This window comes from Glycine max, chromosome 13 (genome assembly GCF_000004515.6).
Source record: "Glycine max cultivar Williams 82 chromosome 13, Glycine_max_v4.0, whole genome shotgun sequence".
Classification (NCBI taxonomy): domain Eukaryota; kingdom Viridiplantae; phylum Streptophyta; class Magnoliopsida; order Fabales; family Fabaceae; genus Glycine; species Glycine max.
This window is the reverse complement of record NC_038249.2, coordinates 44,073,412-44,093,478: the sequence shown is the minus strand read 5'-3', so window position 1 is coordinate 44,093,478 and position 20,067 is coordinate 44,073,412. Positions and strand designations below refer to the sequence as shown.

General features: G+C 31.9%; 1 protein-coding gene and 1 pseudogene across 3 annotated transcripts; one reads left to right on the top strand and one right to left on the bottom strand.

Annotated features, from left to right (window-relative positions):
* The first annotated feature begins 891 nt into the window (after positions 1–891).
* LOC100815780 (coatomer subunit beta'-2) lies at positions 892–11,298 on the top strand. Of its 3 annotated transcripts, XM_003543603.4 has the most exons (26): positions 892–1,029; positions 1,306–1,326; positions 1,491–1,552; positions 1,732–1,786; positions 2,713–2,749; positions 2,894–3,219; positions 3,295–3,426; positions 3,533–3,681; positions 4,155–4,223; positions 4,380–4,530; positions 4,638–4,703; positions 5,503–5,691; positions 6,499–6,639; positions 6,730–6,804; positions 6,952–7,128; positions 7,242–7,333; positions 7,420–7,536; positions 8,001–8,115; positions 8,260–8,331; positions 8,759–8,955; positions 9,065–9,158; positions 9,449–9,555; positions 9,666–9,798; positions 9,963–10,113; positions 10,544–10,609; positions 10,952–11,298. In XM_003543603.4, exons 1-25 carry the CDS (start codon positions 1,027–1,029, stop codon positions 10,561–10,563), a joined length of 2,751 nt encoding a protein of 916 aa, XP_003543651.1. In that variant the 5' UTR covers positions 892–1,026; the 3' UTR covers positions 10,564–10,609; positions 10,952–11,298. The 3 variants fall into 3 exon arrangements, 2 of the variants coding, with proteins under 2 accessions (XP_003543651.1, XP_040864459.1); XR_005888029.1 differs by having other exon boundaries at positions 9,963–10,609; XM_041008525.1 differs by lacking the exon at positions 10,952–11,298 and having other exon boundaries at positions 9,963–10,189; positions 10,544–10,579.
* A 1,130-nt stretch (positions 11,299–12,428) lies between these two features.
* On the bottom strand, positions 12,429–14,333 carry LOC112998736 (coatomer subunit beta'-1-like; annotated as a pseudogene).
* Positions 14,334–20,067: the final 5,734 nt, after the last annotated feature.

Here is a 20,067-nt window from a genome sequence, read left to right as displayed (position 1 = left end):
AGGCTTCTTATCATAATTACTCTTGATGCAATCGTAATAGATTTTTCTCTTTTTAACATGAATATGATTATTACCCGCATCTTCTAACATATTATAATCATGACCCCTCAAGTAAAAGAGACTAAATCACCTAATATCGATTCTAATCCTTAGGAGTTATATTAAATAATTTGCATTAAGAGTAGAGATGCATAAATAGGTTAGACAATATCATTCTATCCTTAGATATAAATTACTTGAATGTTTCTCTCAATTTCTTAGCATATAAATATTTTTCAATATCTAAATCTTAAAACATTTCATGAAAATTGATGATTAGACCACAAAAAAAAATTAATTTAATACAAATTAATAGAAGGAACAATATAATTCATAGGTTGTTCCACTTCTCTCAACGACATTGCTGGATAGTCTCAAACGGTATTAGCAGGTAGAGAGACCACCACTGTTGAAAATTAAGGGATTTTTTTGGGATAAAAAAATAAAGATATGTTAAATGTAATAAGTACAAATTTAAAGAGAAGTTTCTATAATTTAATGTATTTTTTTAATTAAATAGACTTTGTTAAAAGAAACTTTTTTAATTAAATAGACTTTGTTAAATAGACTTTTTTTAATTAAATGTAATAGACTTTGTTACAAATTTAATGTAATAAGTACAAATTATTAATAATTAATAATTTGTATTGATAGTTTTGGAAAATGTGGGCCCGAAGAGCCACGTGGCAGGCATGTCATTGCCACGGTACTGCCACCACTCCGTGCGTTTCCTCACCACCATGGATCATACGGTGTGACAACACACAGAGTAGTGTCTGATTCAGTGGCATTTTCGTAATCTCTCTTAATGCATAGCACTAGCACCGCTCTCGTTCATTCATCCTCGTGGTATTTACACAGAGCTCTCTTACAAAAACAAATAAACACATTTCTCTCTCTCTCTCTCTCTCTGAGCTCGTCGAATTCGAAATCTGATCTCCAACGATTGATCTCGGTAGAGGCTAGTGCACTCTCCAATCTGCAAAAATGGTGAGCTTCCTCTTTGATCTGCTCTTCCGCAAACGCTTTTGCATTCTTAACAACCTTAGATCTGGACCGAATTCGCTTCGATTTCATGCTTTCCCACTATGCCATTCGCTCTTTCAATTTCGAATGCTTTGCTGCCTCTTACTTGAAATGCGAGCCTCGCAATTCGCTTATCTAGCTCTTGCTATTTCAATTTCAACGTGATCCACTGTGAAACCTTGTTCTGATTCGTATTTTTTTGTTTGCTTTTATTTTCTCTCTTGTTACTTGCATTTGCAGCCTCTCAGACTCGAAATCAAGGTACTAATTGTTTTTTGTTCTGATTCAATGTTTATTTGTTTTTGGTTGCCGACAAATTGTTGATTTCGTTACCTGCGAGATTAGATTTGTCGGAAACTAAGCCTAGTGTGAATGTTTTGCTTTCTGGCTACTTAATCTAACGTGTTATTTTGATTTTTGATCAGCGCAAGCTTGCGCAAAGATCAGAGAGAGTGAAATGTGTGGATCTGCATCCAACAGAGCCATGGTAATGCCTCCTCTGCTGCTGTTGTTTTGTTTCTGAATTCAATTTATGATGTGAAGCTAACATCATAATTGGGAATATCTGTAGTTTGTGAGGATTTAGTCACTAATACCGATGTTTGTTGTACAACTTTACTGTTGGCATCATTTAATTAATTGCTTGATGCAAACTTGTTAATTCAGGATTCTGGCGAGTTTATACTCTGGAACTGTCTGCATCTGGAACTACCAATCTCAGGTGTGATATTCTTTATAACTGAGATTCTGTATACTGTTATAAATGAGTTTTTTATTCCTAATTGAGAAATGTAATGGTGGATACGTATATACTGGCTCTAGACAAGCAACCTTTTGCATGGTGCCTATATGTAATGAGCTGCTGATTCACAAATGGAGGGACCTATTTTATCCATGGCTTAATTTAATAATGATTGATTCAACATACTGTATGATGTAATGACTCATTCCATGAAGAAAATATTGAATGGAATTAGCAAAGTTCTTTTAGTGATCTTTTATCTTGAAACATAACTAGAAAATATTATAGTATTTTCTACTTCAAAGTGGATACAAACTGGGAGTTGTGTGAAATTTACATGCGGGTAAGTATTTTGATGAGTAAACTGTGTTTCATTAATCTGAATCACACCCTTTCGAAGTTTCCAAAGTAAAACTAGTTACTAATCTTATTTAACAATTCTTGGAGTCTATGTTTTGGGAAATTTTTTAGACTAAATTATGTGCTTGTGAATATTTTGGATGCCTTCTTACTTTTTTCCAGCTGAGCTCTGAGATTTTGGCACATTTTGGTATTTCGGTAAAATCTGAATAATTGTAGATATTATGATCACCATCTGGCATTTGTCTTTGTTTTTTGACACTTTAAGTTATGCAAGATGGGTTTTGCAGTTTCTGGTGTATTGTGTTAGGATTAGTATTCTTGTTTTTTCTATCATGGCATCATGATCTTATAATGTTCGTTTATAATTTCATATCTTGTGACACATTTGGTATATCTTCATAGATTGTTATTAAGGGATGATAGCTTCCAACACTCCTGTTTCTATATTTAAATTCTTCATAAAATTTCTGCTTTAAATGGGTCATTAGTTTCAATGAGATTTGCTTGTGTAATTAACACTAATTTCATTTATTCTATTTCAGACCATGGCCAAATCTTTTGAGGTTACCGAGTTACCAGGTACATGAAGTCATGAACCTTTTCTGGTCCATTTGTTTGTCTATATATCTCTTGATGCATTTGCTTGAAGACACTTTTCTTTGTATATTTCATGATTTCTTACTTAGAAGACCACTGAAGCTCTTATACAACATGATTTTGCAGTTAGATCGGCCAAGTTTATTGCACGCAAACAGTGGGTTGTTGCTGGAGCAGATGATATGTTTATTCGTGTATATAATTACAACACAATGGATAAAGTCAAAGTATTTGAAGCACATACTGATTACATTAGGTGTGTGGCAGTTCATCCTACCCTTCCTTATGTGCTTTCATCATCTGATGATATGCTCATAAAGCTCTGGGATTGGGAAAAAGGCTGGATCTGTACCCAGATATTTGAAGGCCATTCTCATTATGTCATGCAAGTAACATTTAATCCCAAAGACACAAACACCTTTGCTAGTGCATCTCTTGATCGGACAATAAAGGTAGAATTATGTTCTTGTTCCTGGTTGTTTCCTATGATATAATGCATTAATGCACCTGTTGTCTTCTCTTTTCAGATTTGGAATCTTGGCTCTCCTGATCCTAATTTTACTTTGGATGCTCATCAGAAAGGAGTGAATTGTGTTGATTATTTTACAGGTGGTGACAAACCATATCTAATCACTGGTTCTGATGATCACACTGCTAAGGTTTTGTTTTCATTTGTTGCTTGATCTATCTGCTTGTACGCATTTACATATACATACATATATATATATATGAAAAGGAATAACATGGATGAAACTTATGAATCAGGTATGGGATTATCAGACCAAAAGTTGTGTCCAGACCCTAGAAGGTCACACACACAATGTATCTGCTGTATGCTTTCATCCTGAACTTCCTATAATCATTACTGGTTCTGAGGATGGCACAGTACGCATATGGCACTCCACAACTTATAGGTAATGTGAAATGCACAGATTGCTGAGTTATGAGGGTTAACATTATGCCTATTCTATTTGGCATATGCCGCTAGCTTTTCTTCTCCCATCATCATCACTCGTATTGGAAATTGGATTATTTGCTAGCGGTTGACTTTTTACCTTAGAGAATAAGGCTTGTATGGGTCTGCCTTTTTGTTTATGAATTTATGATATTGTGGTTGATGTGCCACTTCTTTACCTTATTTATTTGCTGTTTGCATTGGTACATAAAAGACTGGAAAGATTTATTTTGGTGATTATAATGTATGGATTTTGATTAAAAATTAAGATAGCACTAATAATATTGAGATTGACAGGCTTTATTTATTTCTTCCTTTCTATTTTATTTCAGTTTACAGTTTTTAAGCTGTTACTAAATTTAGTTGGAAGTATACTTTGTAAGATATATACTAATTCTCCATTTTAATTTTTATGGTTCAATTTGCTTGCAGGCTTGAGAACACATTAAACTATGGTCTTGAAAGAGTCTGGGCTATTGGATACTTGAAGAGTTCTCGTCGGTAAGTTTTTTGTGGATAGAATTTTTGCAATTAATTTCTTAATATAATTTTTTAAGCCCTTGAATAGTGCTGAGTGGGAAGCTGTGCCAAATTGTGCCTGAATTATGAAATTTTCTTATCCTTAACTCTTTTCTCGTATCGGGTGCATTCAAACAGGGTTGTGATTGGCTATGATGAAGGAACAATTATGGTCAAACTTGGTCGAGAAGTTCCTGTGGCTAGCATGGACAACAGCGGGAAAATTATTTGGTCTAAGCATAATGAAATTCAGACTGTCAATATAAAAAGTGTAGGAGCAGATGTAGAGGTATGGGCTCTGTTATTCCTTTTTTTTTTTGGGCTGTATAATTTGCGAGCAAGAAGTGTTAAGTTCTCTTTATTTTTAGTGACATGTGCAAGTACTATGCTTCTTAGGTTGCTGACGGAGAAAGGTTACCTTTAGCTGTTAAGGAGTTGGGTACCTGCGATCTCTACCCTCAAGTGAGTTAATGTAGTTCTTAATATTATTTGCATTCTTTTGCATAGCTTTCGTATTTTTAATTATTTTTGCTCTCATTATGCAAAACTCGACAAAGTTAGAAAGTGGCATATGTACATTATTTAGGAAATCGGAGTATCAGACATTTTAGTTCATTATGCAGCATTTTTCTCTTTTTTCTTGAACCTTGCCCAAGTTTCTATTTTCTTTGTATTAAAAAATTTGTGATTATATGTAAGGATTAAATTGGTCATCTAGCCATGCTAGACTTTGAAATGCAAAATTTACGTGTGTTTGGTTGAGCACTTACATACTTATAAAATTGATTTAGTTAAAAGTGAGTTTGAAGTGATGTAATTTATGTTTAGGAAGTTTTATTTTAAACGTAAGTTTAAGATATAATGTAATTTAAATCTTTCAACTCAATGCAAAAGCTGCAATTTTTCACTTTTAGTTGAGCATGCTTTTAGAAACAAAATAACGATTGATAAAAAATGACAAACATGTCGTTTTTAGTGAAAATTGTGTCTGGGAGGCAAATGCGGGAGTTGAAAGGCTCCCGATGCATACCCATAACCCAAACATGCTGTAACTGCGGGGATCTTGTTCTGTTGAACTTAGATATCCATATAATATGGCAAATCAGTTGGTAGCTTGGAATTATTTGTTTGTGGCTTGACTAGTTTCTAATCTATATTCAGAGAAGTGAGTTTTAAAACAATAGTCCTTATTGCTGGTTCAATTATCAACAATATTTGTTTCATGGGTGGTGACTTATTGTTGATTTAATTTGTTGTGCAGAATTTAAAGCACAATCCAAATGGGAGGTTTGTTGTTGTGTGTGGAGATGGTGAGTACATTATATACACTGCATTGGCATGGAGAAATAGGTCATTTGGTTCAGCACTGGAATTTGTTTGGTCTTCTGAGGGAGAATATGCTGTCAGAGAAAGTACATCAAAGATTAAAATTTTCAGCAAAAATTTCCAGGTTTGTACTTTTTTTTAAACTTCATTTCCTCTCTAATCTTGTGTGATCTTGTTCTTTGTGTAATGAACCAACAAGTTCTTGCTATTTCTTAAAAGGAAAAGTATAACAAGATGTTGCCATTCTTGTGCCGTGTTAGACTGTTAGGCATCCCACAATTACAGAAGTTATGAGAGGGGGAAAAAGGATAATGGAGGGTGAGGGGCAAGGGTCAGAAAGAGGAATTAGGCTGTAATGACCTTGCTTATGTGGCAAGGGGTGTAGGAAGGAAACATGGGGGAGCAAGGATGAAAGTTAGAAGAGGATCATAGTGGAGCCATTCAGTCGTGGAGTAAGGAAATTGAAGCCTTTGGGCAGGGAGGAAGCAGCCTCCCTATGTATTGCGTTTTCTCTGTCTATTCTTTCTATTTCTGTTCTGTTTTCCATAGTTGTATGGATTAGTTCCTAGACTGATATCAGTAACAGTGATCATATTCCGGGTATTCAATAAAATTACTGTTATATTTGTGGGTTCTTATCGTTCTGTTTATGGCAAGGAGTCAAGGAGTGTGTATAAAACTATGCGAGCTATTAATTTTCGTTATGAAAACCGTTTATGTCTGAACTAGAGATTGGCAAATTTGCTTCAAAGCCAATACCAAGACTTCTTTACTTTTATTTTCGCTTATTGATTGCCTTGGTTATCACTCTGGAAGGTTCACAAAAATTTAATCCTCTCATTGTTATAGGCTTATAGCTGTCTTCGTATTGAAATAAATTTGCTCTAGGGAATACTTGGTTTAGTTGGAATTTAAACAATTGGTATTTCAGGAAAAGAGGAGTGTCCGACCAACATTTTCAGCTGAAAGAATATTTGGTGGCACTCTACTGGCGATGTGCTCCAACGATTTCATCTGCTTTTATGACTGGGCTGAATGCAGGTTGATCTATCGCATTGATGTCAATGTGAAAGTAAGTACTTTGATTAGGTGACATTTAGTTATCTGCTCTTTTCCTTCTTATTCATTGTTTAATATAATTTTGTTATTAATCTTGTGTCAGAACCTCTACTGGGCTGACAGTGGTGATCTAGTAACAATTGCTAGCGATACATCATTCTACATTCTGAAGTACAATGTGAGGACTCTCATGAACTTCATCTTTTCCTTATAGATGTTGGCTTGCTTTCAAGAATATTTTGCCCCTTACTATTTCTGCCGAATGTATATTTGACAGATCTTTACTGGTAGTGCCCTTTAAACATTTTGACTTCCACTATTGCAGCGTGATGTTGTTGTATCACATTTAGATAGTGGAAGACCTGTAGATGATGAAGGTGTTGAAGATGCTTTTGAGCTCTTACATGAAATGAATGAACGTGTCAGAACAGGCATCTGGGTTGGGGATTGCTTTATCTACAACAATTCCTCTTGGAGACTTAATTACTGTGTTGGTGGTGAGGTATTAACTCTTTTCCCTTCTAGATTTCTAGTTTAAAAAAGAATTGTGCATTCTTTTTTAATTGAACTACAAGGATCATGAGACATCTTGATGCATAATGATTATGAATTTAGGTAACTACGATGTTTCATTTGGACCGCCCCATGTACTTGTTGGGATATCTTGCAAACCAAAGTCGTGTTTATTTGATTGACAAAGAGTTTAAGTAAGTGAAACTTCTGCTTGGATTATTCAAAGTTTTAAATTGCAGTAATCTTGACTACTTTTCTGTTTATCAATTTTTTTTCTCAGTGTTATGGGATACACACTGCTTTTAAGCTTGATTGAGTACAAGACACTTGTGATGCGTGGTGATTTGGAAAGGGCCAATGAAATTCTACCATCAATCCCCAAAGAGCATCATAACAGGTAGGACTTACCTTGTTGCAAGACAATGATTGATTTTCTTTCAATATGTAGAAATATGCTTGATATGTGTAGAAATTAAAAATGTTTTTGGTAACAGAATTATGCTTTATAAAATTATGTATATCTTGTATTAGCATATTACATTTCCTCTCCACTTCTTTTTGTTTTGTTCAAGACAAGTGTGGTAATCTTTTGATGCTTATAATTTTGTATGATTAGTTGTTACATTTAATTGTTACATCTATCTTTGCTTGTCATATGCTTTTATGGTATTAAACTATTAATGCATAATGTTGCACAAATAACTACTGCATGTTCATTTGCCTGATACTTGATTTAAAATTTTGTTCTATAAGCCATATTTGTTTATTCAAATTTCAGAGTTCAGTCTTCGGATCTGAAGTTTTGTAATTAGTGCTAATATATTACCTGCATCCTAATCAAAATACTTGATTTTATGGTAGTGTGGCTCATTTTCTGGAATCACGAGGTATGATAGAAGATGCCCTTGAAGTAGCTACTGACCCTGACTACAGATTTGATCTAGCAATACAGCTTGGAAAACTAGATGTTGCAAAGGTATGCTCATGTAATATGTCTACAAGGAGATATTGTTTAATTTGTGAAAGCTGTTAACTTGGGTATCTAATTTTCTTCATTTCTCTTCATCAGTTTGATTTGTCATTTTATATCACAAATAATATACCTCCTTTTCCCATGCAGAGTATTGCAATAGAATTGCAGAGCGAGCCTAAATGGAAGCAATTGGGAGAATTAGCTATGTCTACTGGAAAGGTGTTTTCTATGTGATTTGAATCTTCAACTGTATTTATTTAACCTATACTATGTTCTTTGTGTAAAGCTTGATTGCACTCCTAAATATCCATAGCCAAGTGTATTATAGATTTCCGTGATGGTGTGCTACTGAATTTGACCATGTGCACATGATGTATATAGACCTTATTGTAGCTTTTGATGTGCAAGAGATTATAGAGATTTTAGCTATGGCCAAATTAAGATTTGCTTCGTTGCATGTTAGAAGTTATAGTCAGGTGCTTTGAGTTGTAGATGACGACTCTAGATACAATTAGGTTGTTAAATGTTTTACTTTTTTTTCTTGTCAGAATAAGTTATGATTCTAGAATGAGGGAACTTAAATGTTGATTCTTGTTGGAAACCTCTCTTGACCCGTTGTAGCTCACCGTATTTTCCATTCTTGCAGTTAGAAATGGCTGAGGAATGTTTGAAGTATGCAATGGATTTGAGTGGCTTGTTACTGCTATATTCTTCTTTAGGAGATGCTGAAGGAATATCAAAACTTGCAATCCTTGCCAAGGAGCAAGGGAAAAACAATGTTGCATTCCTTTGCTTATTTATGTTGGGTAAATTAGAAGACTGCCTTCAACTGTTGGTAGAAAGGTAATTTTCTAAAGTTGGGCTGTTTTCCTTCCTGACATTACTGATAGGGAGGATTGATTAGAAATTTAGAATGCAGTTTACATTTATAGCTGAAGTATGCCTTTTGCAGCAATCGAATTCCAGAGGCAGCTTTAATGGCTCGATCTTATCTCCCAAGTAAGGTCTCAGAGATAGTGGCAATTTGGAGAAAAGACCTCAATAAGGTAATTTCTGATTCAGGTAGATGGTATTTACTTATGTTTGAACTTCCTGTTTTTTACCTTTGTGCATGATATTATATAATGGGAATCTGAATCCTCCACAGTCCTAACAAAAACTGCATCTTCTGCTGTTGGTTGACACCCATTCAATTATATTTGGTTATTTTATCATAAAATCCAATGTTTGGGTAGGAGCATCCGTTCTCATTCATTTGCCTTGTTTGGGTAGTCTTATCATGTTGACAAGTGACTTATGGATTAAAGAGAGTACGTATACGTATATTTTGTTGCAGGTCAATCCAAAAGCTGCTGAATCATTGGCTAATCCTGAAGAATATCCAAATTTGTTTGAAGATTGGCAAGTTGCACTAGCTGTCGAATCTAAAGCTGTGGAAACAAGGTCAGTGCAGAGAATGCAAATTTTATTGCATGTATCTTGAAATGTAGATAGTTAGTAGATTAGTGTTTTTTTGTGTGCAAAACATCTTTAACTATGCTCTTTTATTATAGGAATGTGTACCCTCCTGCGGAGCAGTACGTCAACCATGCTGACAAATCACACATTACCCTTGTTGAAGCTTTTAGAAGCATGCAGATTGAGGAAGGAGAGGAGCATCTGGAGAATGGGGACTCTACTCATGAGGTATTCTAAATTTAAAGATTACATGATCACTCAACTAGTTGCAAGAAATTCTCATAAACTACATGATATTATATTTTTGTTTTATGCCTACATAAAAATAGCCTCAGTGCATTGTTAGTTGTGGTGTTTGACTGTTAATTTATTTTGTTGTCCTTTTGTTGTAGTTGACTGAACGAAATGGAGAAGAGCACTACACAGAGGAGCAGGAGGAACAGAATGGAGAGGAAGGAAGCCAAGAGGAGGCAGTTGTAGTGGATGCAGATTCTACAGATGGTGCAGTACTCGTTAATGGTAACGAGGCTGACGAAGAGTGGGGTACGAATAATGAAGGAGCCCCGTCAGCCTAAAAGCAATTGGTTGGGGTGGTGTGAAAATCAAAATTTTGTCTCTGGTGATTAATTGTTTCTGAAGTGCCATTTCTAACTACCATTTGACAACTAGCTGTTTTTACTATAACTACCACCACCTGAGTCCTAACAATTCCAATTCCAGTTCCTCTCAATTTTTAGTGTATTGGATACTGCACAGCATCAGGCTGTATATTTGGGAATCAGGGAGGACATAATAAAATAATGTCCATTGTCAATAATGAAACACTGACTAAATCTTGTGACTATTTTCACATGATTATATACAACTATTGGTTTTGGGAGTTTGTAAAAGTCACCTCATTAAAGCTGTTTCCTTTTTAAATTTGCTTTGGTTGGTTCTTAGTTCTAACTTAAATATTCATCTTTGTCGGCAGTGCTTGCGCCACATCACTAGGTCCCATCAAGACAGTTGGTTCCAGCTTCTGGGATTTCTATCTGAGGTAGATTTAAACTTTCGTATTGCATTGGCTATTATGACATCTGGCCTTGCATTTGCAAACTTGTGAAAATCGGTAGTCAGGCCGTTTGGTCAGTTTACTAATAAAAATATTTGCTCTAGCAGGTTCATCAGTATGCAATCGAGTAACAGTTTTTTTTTGTTATTATTGTGATCTTATTACCACCCGCAGATAGACTTTTTTTAGTTTGAAAATGGATGCTCACATAGACGAGTAGTGTTGCAAAAAGAAGACCTGCTCGTGTTTGTGTGTATTGCAGATATCTGCATTGTATGTTTTTTGGATGATTATTGTCGGTTTAATGTTCTGTAATTTAAAATGCAGGTCTTCTCAAGGTGCCACGAAGAGATTTTATGGACTGGTTGTTTGTTTCCTGGTGTTGTGGTTTTGTAGTGCCCTGAATTTTGTCATTTTGCGCGTGGTATGAACAATATTCCTTAGGGTCAGTTACAATTTACTAGAGTTTATATATAGCACATTCTTTTGGGGCTTTTACCTCAATATACTCGTGCCATTGTGAATGTAGAAAAGCGGAACTAGGGACGGGTGCCTGTTTAAATTTTAGATAGTTATTTTTTTTTAATATTTTTTCTTGATCATTTTTTTAATTTTTATATTTTCCTGGATTGTAAACATGGATGGTTAATAGAGAAAATAATGATTCTTCCCAAGGATGCTTATGTCGTGTGTTCTTCAACTTGCTGTTTGCAACCGGTATTTAGGCCTAGTCTTTGCATTTCTTTTCTGAAAATGTGATGTTTTCCGTGGACTTGTGCGTTCGTGGATTGACAAACAACGCGTAAAACAAAATGGGATAAAGCTAGGTTTCTTATAAAGGATCGTAATTTGATAGTTCATAGCTCATCCTGTAAATAAATAAAATAGGGTGGCTTGGTTGGGCCGTTTGACCATGGAGTCGGATATTAAAATGGATTAATTTTAAAAGACTAAAGCGAAGTTGGGAAATAAAAACTAAGTACTATTACCGTCACTATCGTAAAAGGTTAGTCTTTCTATGAACTATTTTTAAATAGTATTTTTTATTGATATAATTTGTTATTGTAATTGGATTGGATAATAAATATTTTTTTAAATCTTCATTTATATTTATCAATGCAGTGTCAATAATAAATGTAGTAAATTTATAGTTCTATTCTTTTTTACATACTTTTAAAATTAATAAATATCTAATTAATCGTAATAATTTTATAATAAATAAATAGACATCGAAGTCCAGAATCTTTTACAAATAAATGGATATTTATTTTTTTAGTCTTACTAAAATATCTTTAAAAATCCTCCTCCTAAAATAAAATAAAATATTTTAAATATCATTGTATTCAAATCATAAAAATTGTATTGATCATAATTATTTTAATTATTGGAATCATTTTTGCTAAAAACAAAGGTATTCCTATGACTGGCCATGAGACTAATCTCCCAAGGTAACGGTCGTCGAATACTTCTTCGAACAAAATCTTTTCTTACATGATCACATAATCAAAACTTATTTGAAGCATGCTTAAGGATTAATACCTTAATGGCCTTAAGAAAGTACTTACAATTTACAAAGGTATATTGTCTTGAGACTCAAAACACTTACAGAAATATTTACAAGGATTTGTCCTCGTTAAGGTGAATCTCCTAGCTATCAAATGAAACATAAATACAAATTTTCAATCACTGATTAAAAGATAACAATTGTAATTTTGACATGATATATATACAAATTATCAACTAACTCTTTTTTCAGACTTTCAGAAGGAAGACTTCAATAAGCCAACCTCTGGTAGCCGGCAAAATGACGATAAGGGGTATTTTTTTCTTCAAAATTATCAAATGATAATAAAATTTAAATTAATACCTAAAAAGGGATAAGTCATAGAATAGTCTATCTATTTTGAATTGAAGGCTACTTTTATTTCTTTTTTCTTTTCCATTAAAGTCGAAAAAAGTTTCCGACTTTAATTTCTTTAATATGACTTTGAACTCTTAAGTATTTTTAATTTTTTTTAAATTAGTTTTTTAGAAATTGTAAACTATTTACTACTTCAAAGTCGGAAATAGTTTTTATTTTAATTATCAACTAATTAAGGTATTTTTGTTTCATTTGGCAGCCAGGAGATTCACCTTAACCAAGAATCCTTGGTCACAACCAAAAGCAAGCCTGCAGAAAGCAGCGATGTGATGACAGTTCGTTAGAAATTATAGCAAGTGCATTTTTTTTTCGGCAGTCAAAGGAAGTTTCAGATAAATTACTGAGATGATCCTTTCTTGTATCCAATACTCCATACTCTCTCGAGACCAAAGTTCAACGCGTTTTGAAGCCTGCAAGTTAATGTGTACAAGCAGTAAATGTAGTTTTGAATGAGAACCTGCTGGGTGTAAATTTTCATTTATAGTATTGATGCCAAAATAAAAGGAGAGAAAAAAAAAATGAACTCAAAAGACTGAAAAACAGATAAGACTAAAGAGTAATTATATATTGATATGCAAACATTGGCAGTGTAATCATCAGAACAACTTAAAAGATATTGTTTGTCATTGGTTATGAAGTAATCAACACAATTCACTCCTTTCTGGCGTCCGTCTAGGGTAAAGTTTGGAGCTGATGAATAAAGACTCCAAATCTACAAAAAGAGAAAATTAAAGCAAAATGTTTGTCAATTAAGATTTGCAGTTATAAGATACTATCATATTCATATCTTCAAGGTTCCATCAAGGGATGCACTAGCAAAAGTTGATGGATCCTCAGGGTTGAATGTCACTTGCATCACATAATGTGAGTGCCCTTCAAAGTTCTTATAACAAGACCAACCTTTCTTCCAATTCCACAATTTTAGAACTTGATCATCTGAAGCTCATATTACATATGGAAGGACAGGATGAGCAGCCAAACTCCTAATATAATCTTTATGTTCTGCAAATTCTACTATCTTTTCCATTTTGTCATAATTGTAGTAGCAACAATCCATTTTCCCGAGCAATGAACTATGCTGATCTCACTGCAAGCATTAAGACAAAAAAAAAAAAAACAGAACAAACATAAGATCACTGAGATAGGAACTAAGACACGTAGAGAAAATAAGATTTCATCAAAGGAAGCAGTTTTTTTATAAAGCACACAGTTGTTGTCATTTACCTGGAGATTCGCTGATTTTTAAGAACTTCTCTTCAGTCTGTCATAGTATCAAATTAAATAATGGTTAACAATAAACTCCCAAGTACTACCTCCAAATTCCACAACAACATGCAGAAGCAGAAAGATACAGAACAACTACCAGCTTTATTGTTTCTAGATCAACTTCCTATTTAAGCACTAGGAAACTAGAAAGTAACAATACCTCAAATTCAAAGGAGAGGGTCTGTTCCTACAGAATCAACATCATAAGAAGCAATAAGCAGATTACTCAGTTTGTAGTTAATTACATATTTCACCAAGCTAAAAGTATGCATGGTAATCAAGAAATTGGCCAACCTAAAAATGTTATGAGAAAACCTTTTTCCTCCCGTCATAACCAAGGTTTAGTTTTCGCATTAACCATTCATTTCATTGTTAAGGTTCGCTATTTTATTTAGTCTAGAAAAAAAAAATTAATTTGTCTAAAATGGATTAATGACACGATTTTGATCCTGTCTCATAAGATTTGTTAATAGACAATTAGACATCGGTCTTTCGAGCTTAACAATCATGTACCTTGTCCATTTTTTTCAAATTTATGTATGTTGGACTCAGGTGCAGGTTTTCTTTAAGAAGATACTATTCATTAACAAAAACTCCGACATATTGATTTTTAATTTCGAAGGTTAAATTTGGTAAAAAAATAAATATTTTACCAATGAGTTTGCTTATTATAGCTTTAAAGTAAATCAATAAATAAATAATATTGTTTCACGAACTTGTTTTTAATAAAAATTGATATTTTGTCTCGTCGGCCTTCGGCCCCAGTTAAGCAAAAATAAATAAATAAATGATAAATAAAAAAGAACTTTTTGAATTGGGCCTAGCCCATTTAAACCATTGACGGCCCAGATTCAGCTTCCTTAATCCTTATCGTTAAATTTGGAAAACAATTATCAGTCGCTGTCATTTATTCAAATTTGTATGGCCGTCACGCGTAACAAAGTCCGTTTTTTATACACAAATTAGTGTATGTTTGGATTATAGTTTAAAAAGTATAATTTGGTTGAATTTAATTTTGTGAACTTTTAAGCTTAGTTAGAATTGAGTTTAATGCATGTAATTTTATTTATGTTTGAATTTTTCTACATTCAACCAAAAAGTAAGCGAAAGTAGTTTTGAACTTAATCACAGTATGTGAAAATCACATTTAACTCAATTCAAAAACAATATTTGTCATATAAGCATGTACATCTTTCAATGAAAGCCAAACTTCAATTTGACTGTTTAAACATCAAGTCAAACACATCTGGTCCATTAATTTCCTTTTTTGAATAATTATTTATTACGAATTTAATAGTAAGTATTTTTTTTTTTTACAATTGAATATGCATGTATACATTGTTGATATAAAAGTTTTATACTATTATCTAATTAGAAATTAACTTTGATATTATTTATAAGATAATTTTATCATAAATATTAACAACTGATTATACTGGATATGATAATTTGTAATGAATGAGATTTTGAAGTTGATGCAATATTATTTTTTAATTATAAATGACATTAAAGATATTTTGAAATTTATGATATGATACAATAAAAAGTGAGTTTAATTTTCATGGTTAATATAAAAAAATATACTGACAATTAATTAGAAGTCATTATACTACGTACTTAATTTAGTACTGTAGTTTTTTTATTGTTGATTTTGATTCATTAACCCATAGTCCTTAAGAGATTGTTTCTTAAACGCTTGTAATCTTGTATATTATCGTCACACTTTGTTTTCACCTTTTATTTTTTGGCTAGATTCAATTCCACGTGCTTGGAATTCTCAATCAACCATGTTTATAGTCAAAATCCTCGTTGTCGTTATTCGCTAGCTAGCTTCTTAGTCCTTTCCCCTTCATTCAAATGGTTTATGGAGTAGACTCTTTGGCTGCATTCTTCTAGTTAAAAACTTAAAATAGAAAGAAAAAATTAATAAGAATTTAACCATTTTATTACTGTCATTATATTTTATACTAATAATTTAGTATATATAAAAATTAATTTCATATAATTTCTTCGTCTCATTATAACTCTCATGTAAAAAAAAAATATTTCAAAAAATTATCATTTTAATTTTTTGATATAACATTAGTTTTTTCCACTTACATATCTTATAATATTAATGATCAATAAACAAAATTTATAGATCAATTAATAATAATATAAATTTAATTTGGTGAAATTATACTCTATTTATTATTATTATTTGTTTGTGTAAAGTAATCTAACACGATAATTATAATAAAATGGTGGGATTAGTTTATGTTTCAATTCTCTTATAAGTTGTCCAAATAGTTTTTTTAATATATTTTTTTGGTAAATAATTTGTTTAATAATATTAAAATGGTCAAATACCCGAATTATCATTCATCCTTAGGCTCATTTCTGACAGCAAATTATTGAAAGGAAAAATGATTCTCTCAAATGAAAATGATGAAATATGGTCAAAAGTGCTATATATTAATCCATAAAGTGAAAATTGATATAATTAAATATTACAATTGCTCGATAATAGATATTATTATCCTGATTAAAACAACAAACCGTCACGACTGATCCCAATGAGAAAAAAAAAGCAATATGATTATGTTAAGGCTAAAATATGGTCAACAAACACTTCCACCCATTTTCCTTTTTGTACCCGTAAATGCGTCATTTAATTTTGACCTCAATTTCATTTGCATTAATTAACATGTTTCTTTTTTTGTAAGTAAAATGTTAGCCCACATGCAATGCCAACATATAAACCCTAGCCACTTTAAAAAAATACCTTAGGAGATAGGTTTTCTGTCCTCAGTGCCTTCGCCACTATATGATTTTAATGGCACAGAACACACTTTGAAGGTCCTGATCAAAGTTGACTTTTAGTAGTGATGTTTTAGGGAAACCCAAATGAATCAATCTGGAAATCATTATACCTATGAAACTGCAAGAATGAATGCAGATAAATTTGAGCCTTGAGGGGTATATTCCAAGAATAAACTCCTCCACTCACCACGTTTCCCAAAGCTTACTTTGTCTCTTTCAAGTTCATCCGTAAGAATAAGGGACGACACTAGCTAGTCAAACACCAACTAAAATGCCATAACTGCCTTCCTATCTAATACTACACACATTTTTTTATTTGGTATGAAATGCAAGTAAGATCTTAGGCTTCCATTGGTATTCAAAAGTATTCCAACAAATTTTAATTTTTTAGATTAGTTATGTGATTAATTTTTCGTCGGAATTTAATTACATTTAAAAAAAATTATTTCTCATCCAAAAGTGTATTATATGAAAATTAAACTCGATTCTATCCCACAAATTCAATATATGTTATGTTTACGACTAAATTATATAGTTGGGTAATTATATATATATATATATATATATATATATATATATATATATATATATATATATATATTATATATATATATATATATATATATATATATATCTTTTTGTTATAATGTGACAGGAGTACGTAGTATGGATGGCTTTCATGTTTGTCGTACGCGCGTGTAATGTTGATGAATGTCGCAACTGCTTGGTACGAACATGGCTTCTTTCTAACCTTAATTAGCGCATTTCTTACATAGAAGACACTCACTACAAACTGATTAGACTTCAGAGCACCGCTAAAGGGTGAGAGATGATGCTGTTCTTAAATCTTAACGAGAGATTCATGCAATATATGCAACCGATCACCAACATAGTGGAACTAATTAAAACTTTTTAAATAAGATCAATTGTGACTTTCCTCCATTAAACTGAATTTGGGGAGAACTTCTCAACTTTCTGGATATATAACTAGAGTGTATGATATCGATCCATGTTATGCACGAATAAATAATATTTATAAATGAATATTTTTATAAAATATTTTAAATATATAAATATTTTTAATTTTTTATGTTAATTAAAAATTATTTTTTATTTATTTTAATTATGGACTAAAAGTATAATTCTTTTTATTATTAGTTATTGTGAAGAGAAACTCATGCCAACTTATACTAAAAAAATGATCATTTATGTTCTCTTTTCTTACAATTTTTTCATTTATAATTGTTATCTTACTCATCAATTAAATGTATTATTTTTTTCAAGTTTTATATGTATTTTAAAATACTTGAAAATATACTCTCTTTTTTTTTTTACTAATATATGATATTAACATTATTTATTCTTTTTGGTACTTAGAATAACTAATTAATAAATTACATATCAGGATTAACAAATGATCATTTCACAACTAATTAGGCTTTGATTACGTTAAACTTTATAGTATTCATTATATAAAAATTAAATCACCATATTAAACTCAATTTAGACCGTGTAGCTTGTTGCATACTACATTTCTCTTGTTTTTAGATTTTTTAATTGTTTATTTAAATAAAAGATTTTAATTTGCTACATAGTACATACTATCAATCAAAATGCAAATTAATATATTAAGATTTTTTTATTAACTATTCTATCAAATATCTTTATTTTTTAAAATTATTTTAGTTAACACGTAATCATAGTGAAAACTAAATAATTGCAAATATCTAGTAATTATTATAATTATTTTAATTATGTGTTCATTAATATAAATATATAATTATCATGCAATAAATTAAATTCATGCTTTTTTAGTGCGGTCAATTTTTTTTTCGTGTATATCAAAATAAATTACCTTTTTTAAGAGAAAATAAATTACCTTAATAATTTATATTCATATTAATCACGTTTAAAAATAGTAATGTAACTACATTTGTGAATCAAGTAACTTAATCGTAACTTTATTATAATTACATAATAAATAAATATTTCAATCAAATCAATTTATTTTGAGAATATTACATGTATTTTTTTATTTCAAAACAATTTATTTTATATTATTCCTAGAAAAGTCACGTGTCAATTTTCTTTTTAAAAAACATTTTTGTATGTATACAGCTAGTATAGATTTAGATATCGAATACAAATTTGTGTGAGCAATATTGAGATATCACTTTCTTAATATCAGATTGAACTTTCCCACCATTTTATCAATCACAACTAGTGTCTAGTGGTATTTTTGACCCTCCCCTGCTAACAAATCATTGTAGCATTAGAAATACTGGGTAATCTATATATAGAAGTTTTGTTCCTGCTCCAACCCCAAAGAGAGATAAAATTTTCATCAGTGCTTTAAGAAAAAAGTTGTTTCAAAGAAATCTACGTTAGATCATTTGGAAAGGAAGAATCAAATTCCTGTCAGCTAAATAAAATCCAAATACAGGAATTTGGATCCAAACCCTCATGAAATTGGCTTTTGTATTGTCCTTTCTTCGGCTATCCCCTATTGTTGAATTAGTTTATGTTAATATTTAATTTTGTAATTCAATTTAAAACTATGTGATTTTAAAATGACAGCATGGGAACAACTAAGAAAGGGAAGTAGAGAAGACAGGTCCAACCAACGCTGACCTACATGCAATAACATTAATAACAATTCATTCATTCAGCCACGTGTTCCCATCGAACCTTTTAATTATTCACACACTAAGTAGAGAACCTCTCAAAATGGGAAAGGAAATTGCATCTGCTCCATCCATTGTGTTCCCTTTTGAATTCCCCGAGAATCTGATCCATCAAGAGTGTGGGTTCCTCATTCATCATGCATCAAATTTATTTTCCTTATCTTTCCCACATGCAAACAATCTAACGCAACTCTCTCTCGCCGCATACACACACGAGTCCCTTCAGTTCTTGAATTGAATAAACAAGCAGAAATAGAATCTACTAACTCTAGCTAGCATGTGTTCCACCCTTTCGCTTTCGCCTCAAAAATATTAGTGGCCTTGAGTGGTTCAGCCTGCACAAACTTTTGACTCTGCTTGATTCTGCACTGAAAGGCGTCAATTAATTGATTTAAGAAAAGTAATATATATACTACTGATCAGCTTTTTTGAGTTGTGCACCAAGATTGAAGGGTTAATGTTTTATGTTAATTAATAAAGAAGGAAATATAGGAAACATTAGTACCAACTTACAAGGAAATGGAGGAAAACAAAAAAGGAACCAATTGTTCATATGTACCTAACTTTGTGTTATTAACTGGATCTTTCAGAATGTCCATTCTGTCTATCTACTTACATATATTTAAATTTATTTATCAAAGAAAGCTTGTAGCGCTAGGTAGTGTTGTATGAATGACCTTTATGTCAATGTCCCAAATTAGGAGTACAAGTTGTTCTCGTGATCAATGGAAGTAGAGCACTAGTATATAGGAAATTTTTTGTTTTAAAGC

Coding starts and splice junctions, on each gene's coding strand:
- LOC100815780 (XM_041008525.1), top strand. Junction 4,704..5,502: donor CCTGCGATCTCTACCCTCAA/GTGAGTTAATGT, acceptor TTTGTTGTGCAG/AATTTAAAGCACAATCCAAA. Junction 7,129..7,241: donor ATTACTGTGTTGGTGGTGAG/GTATTAACTCTT, acceptor TTATGAATTTAG/GTAACTACGATGTTTCATTT.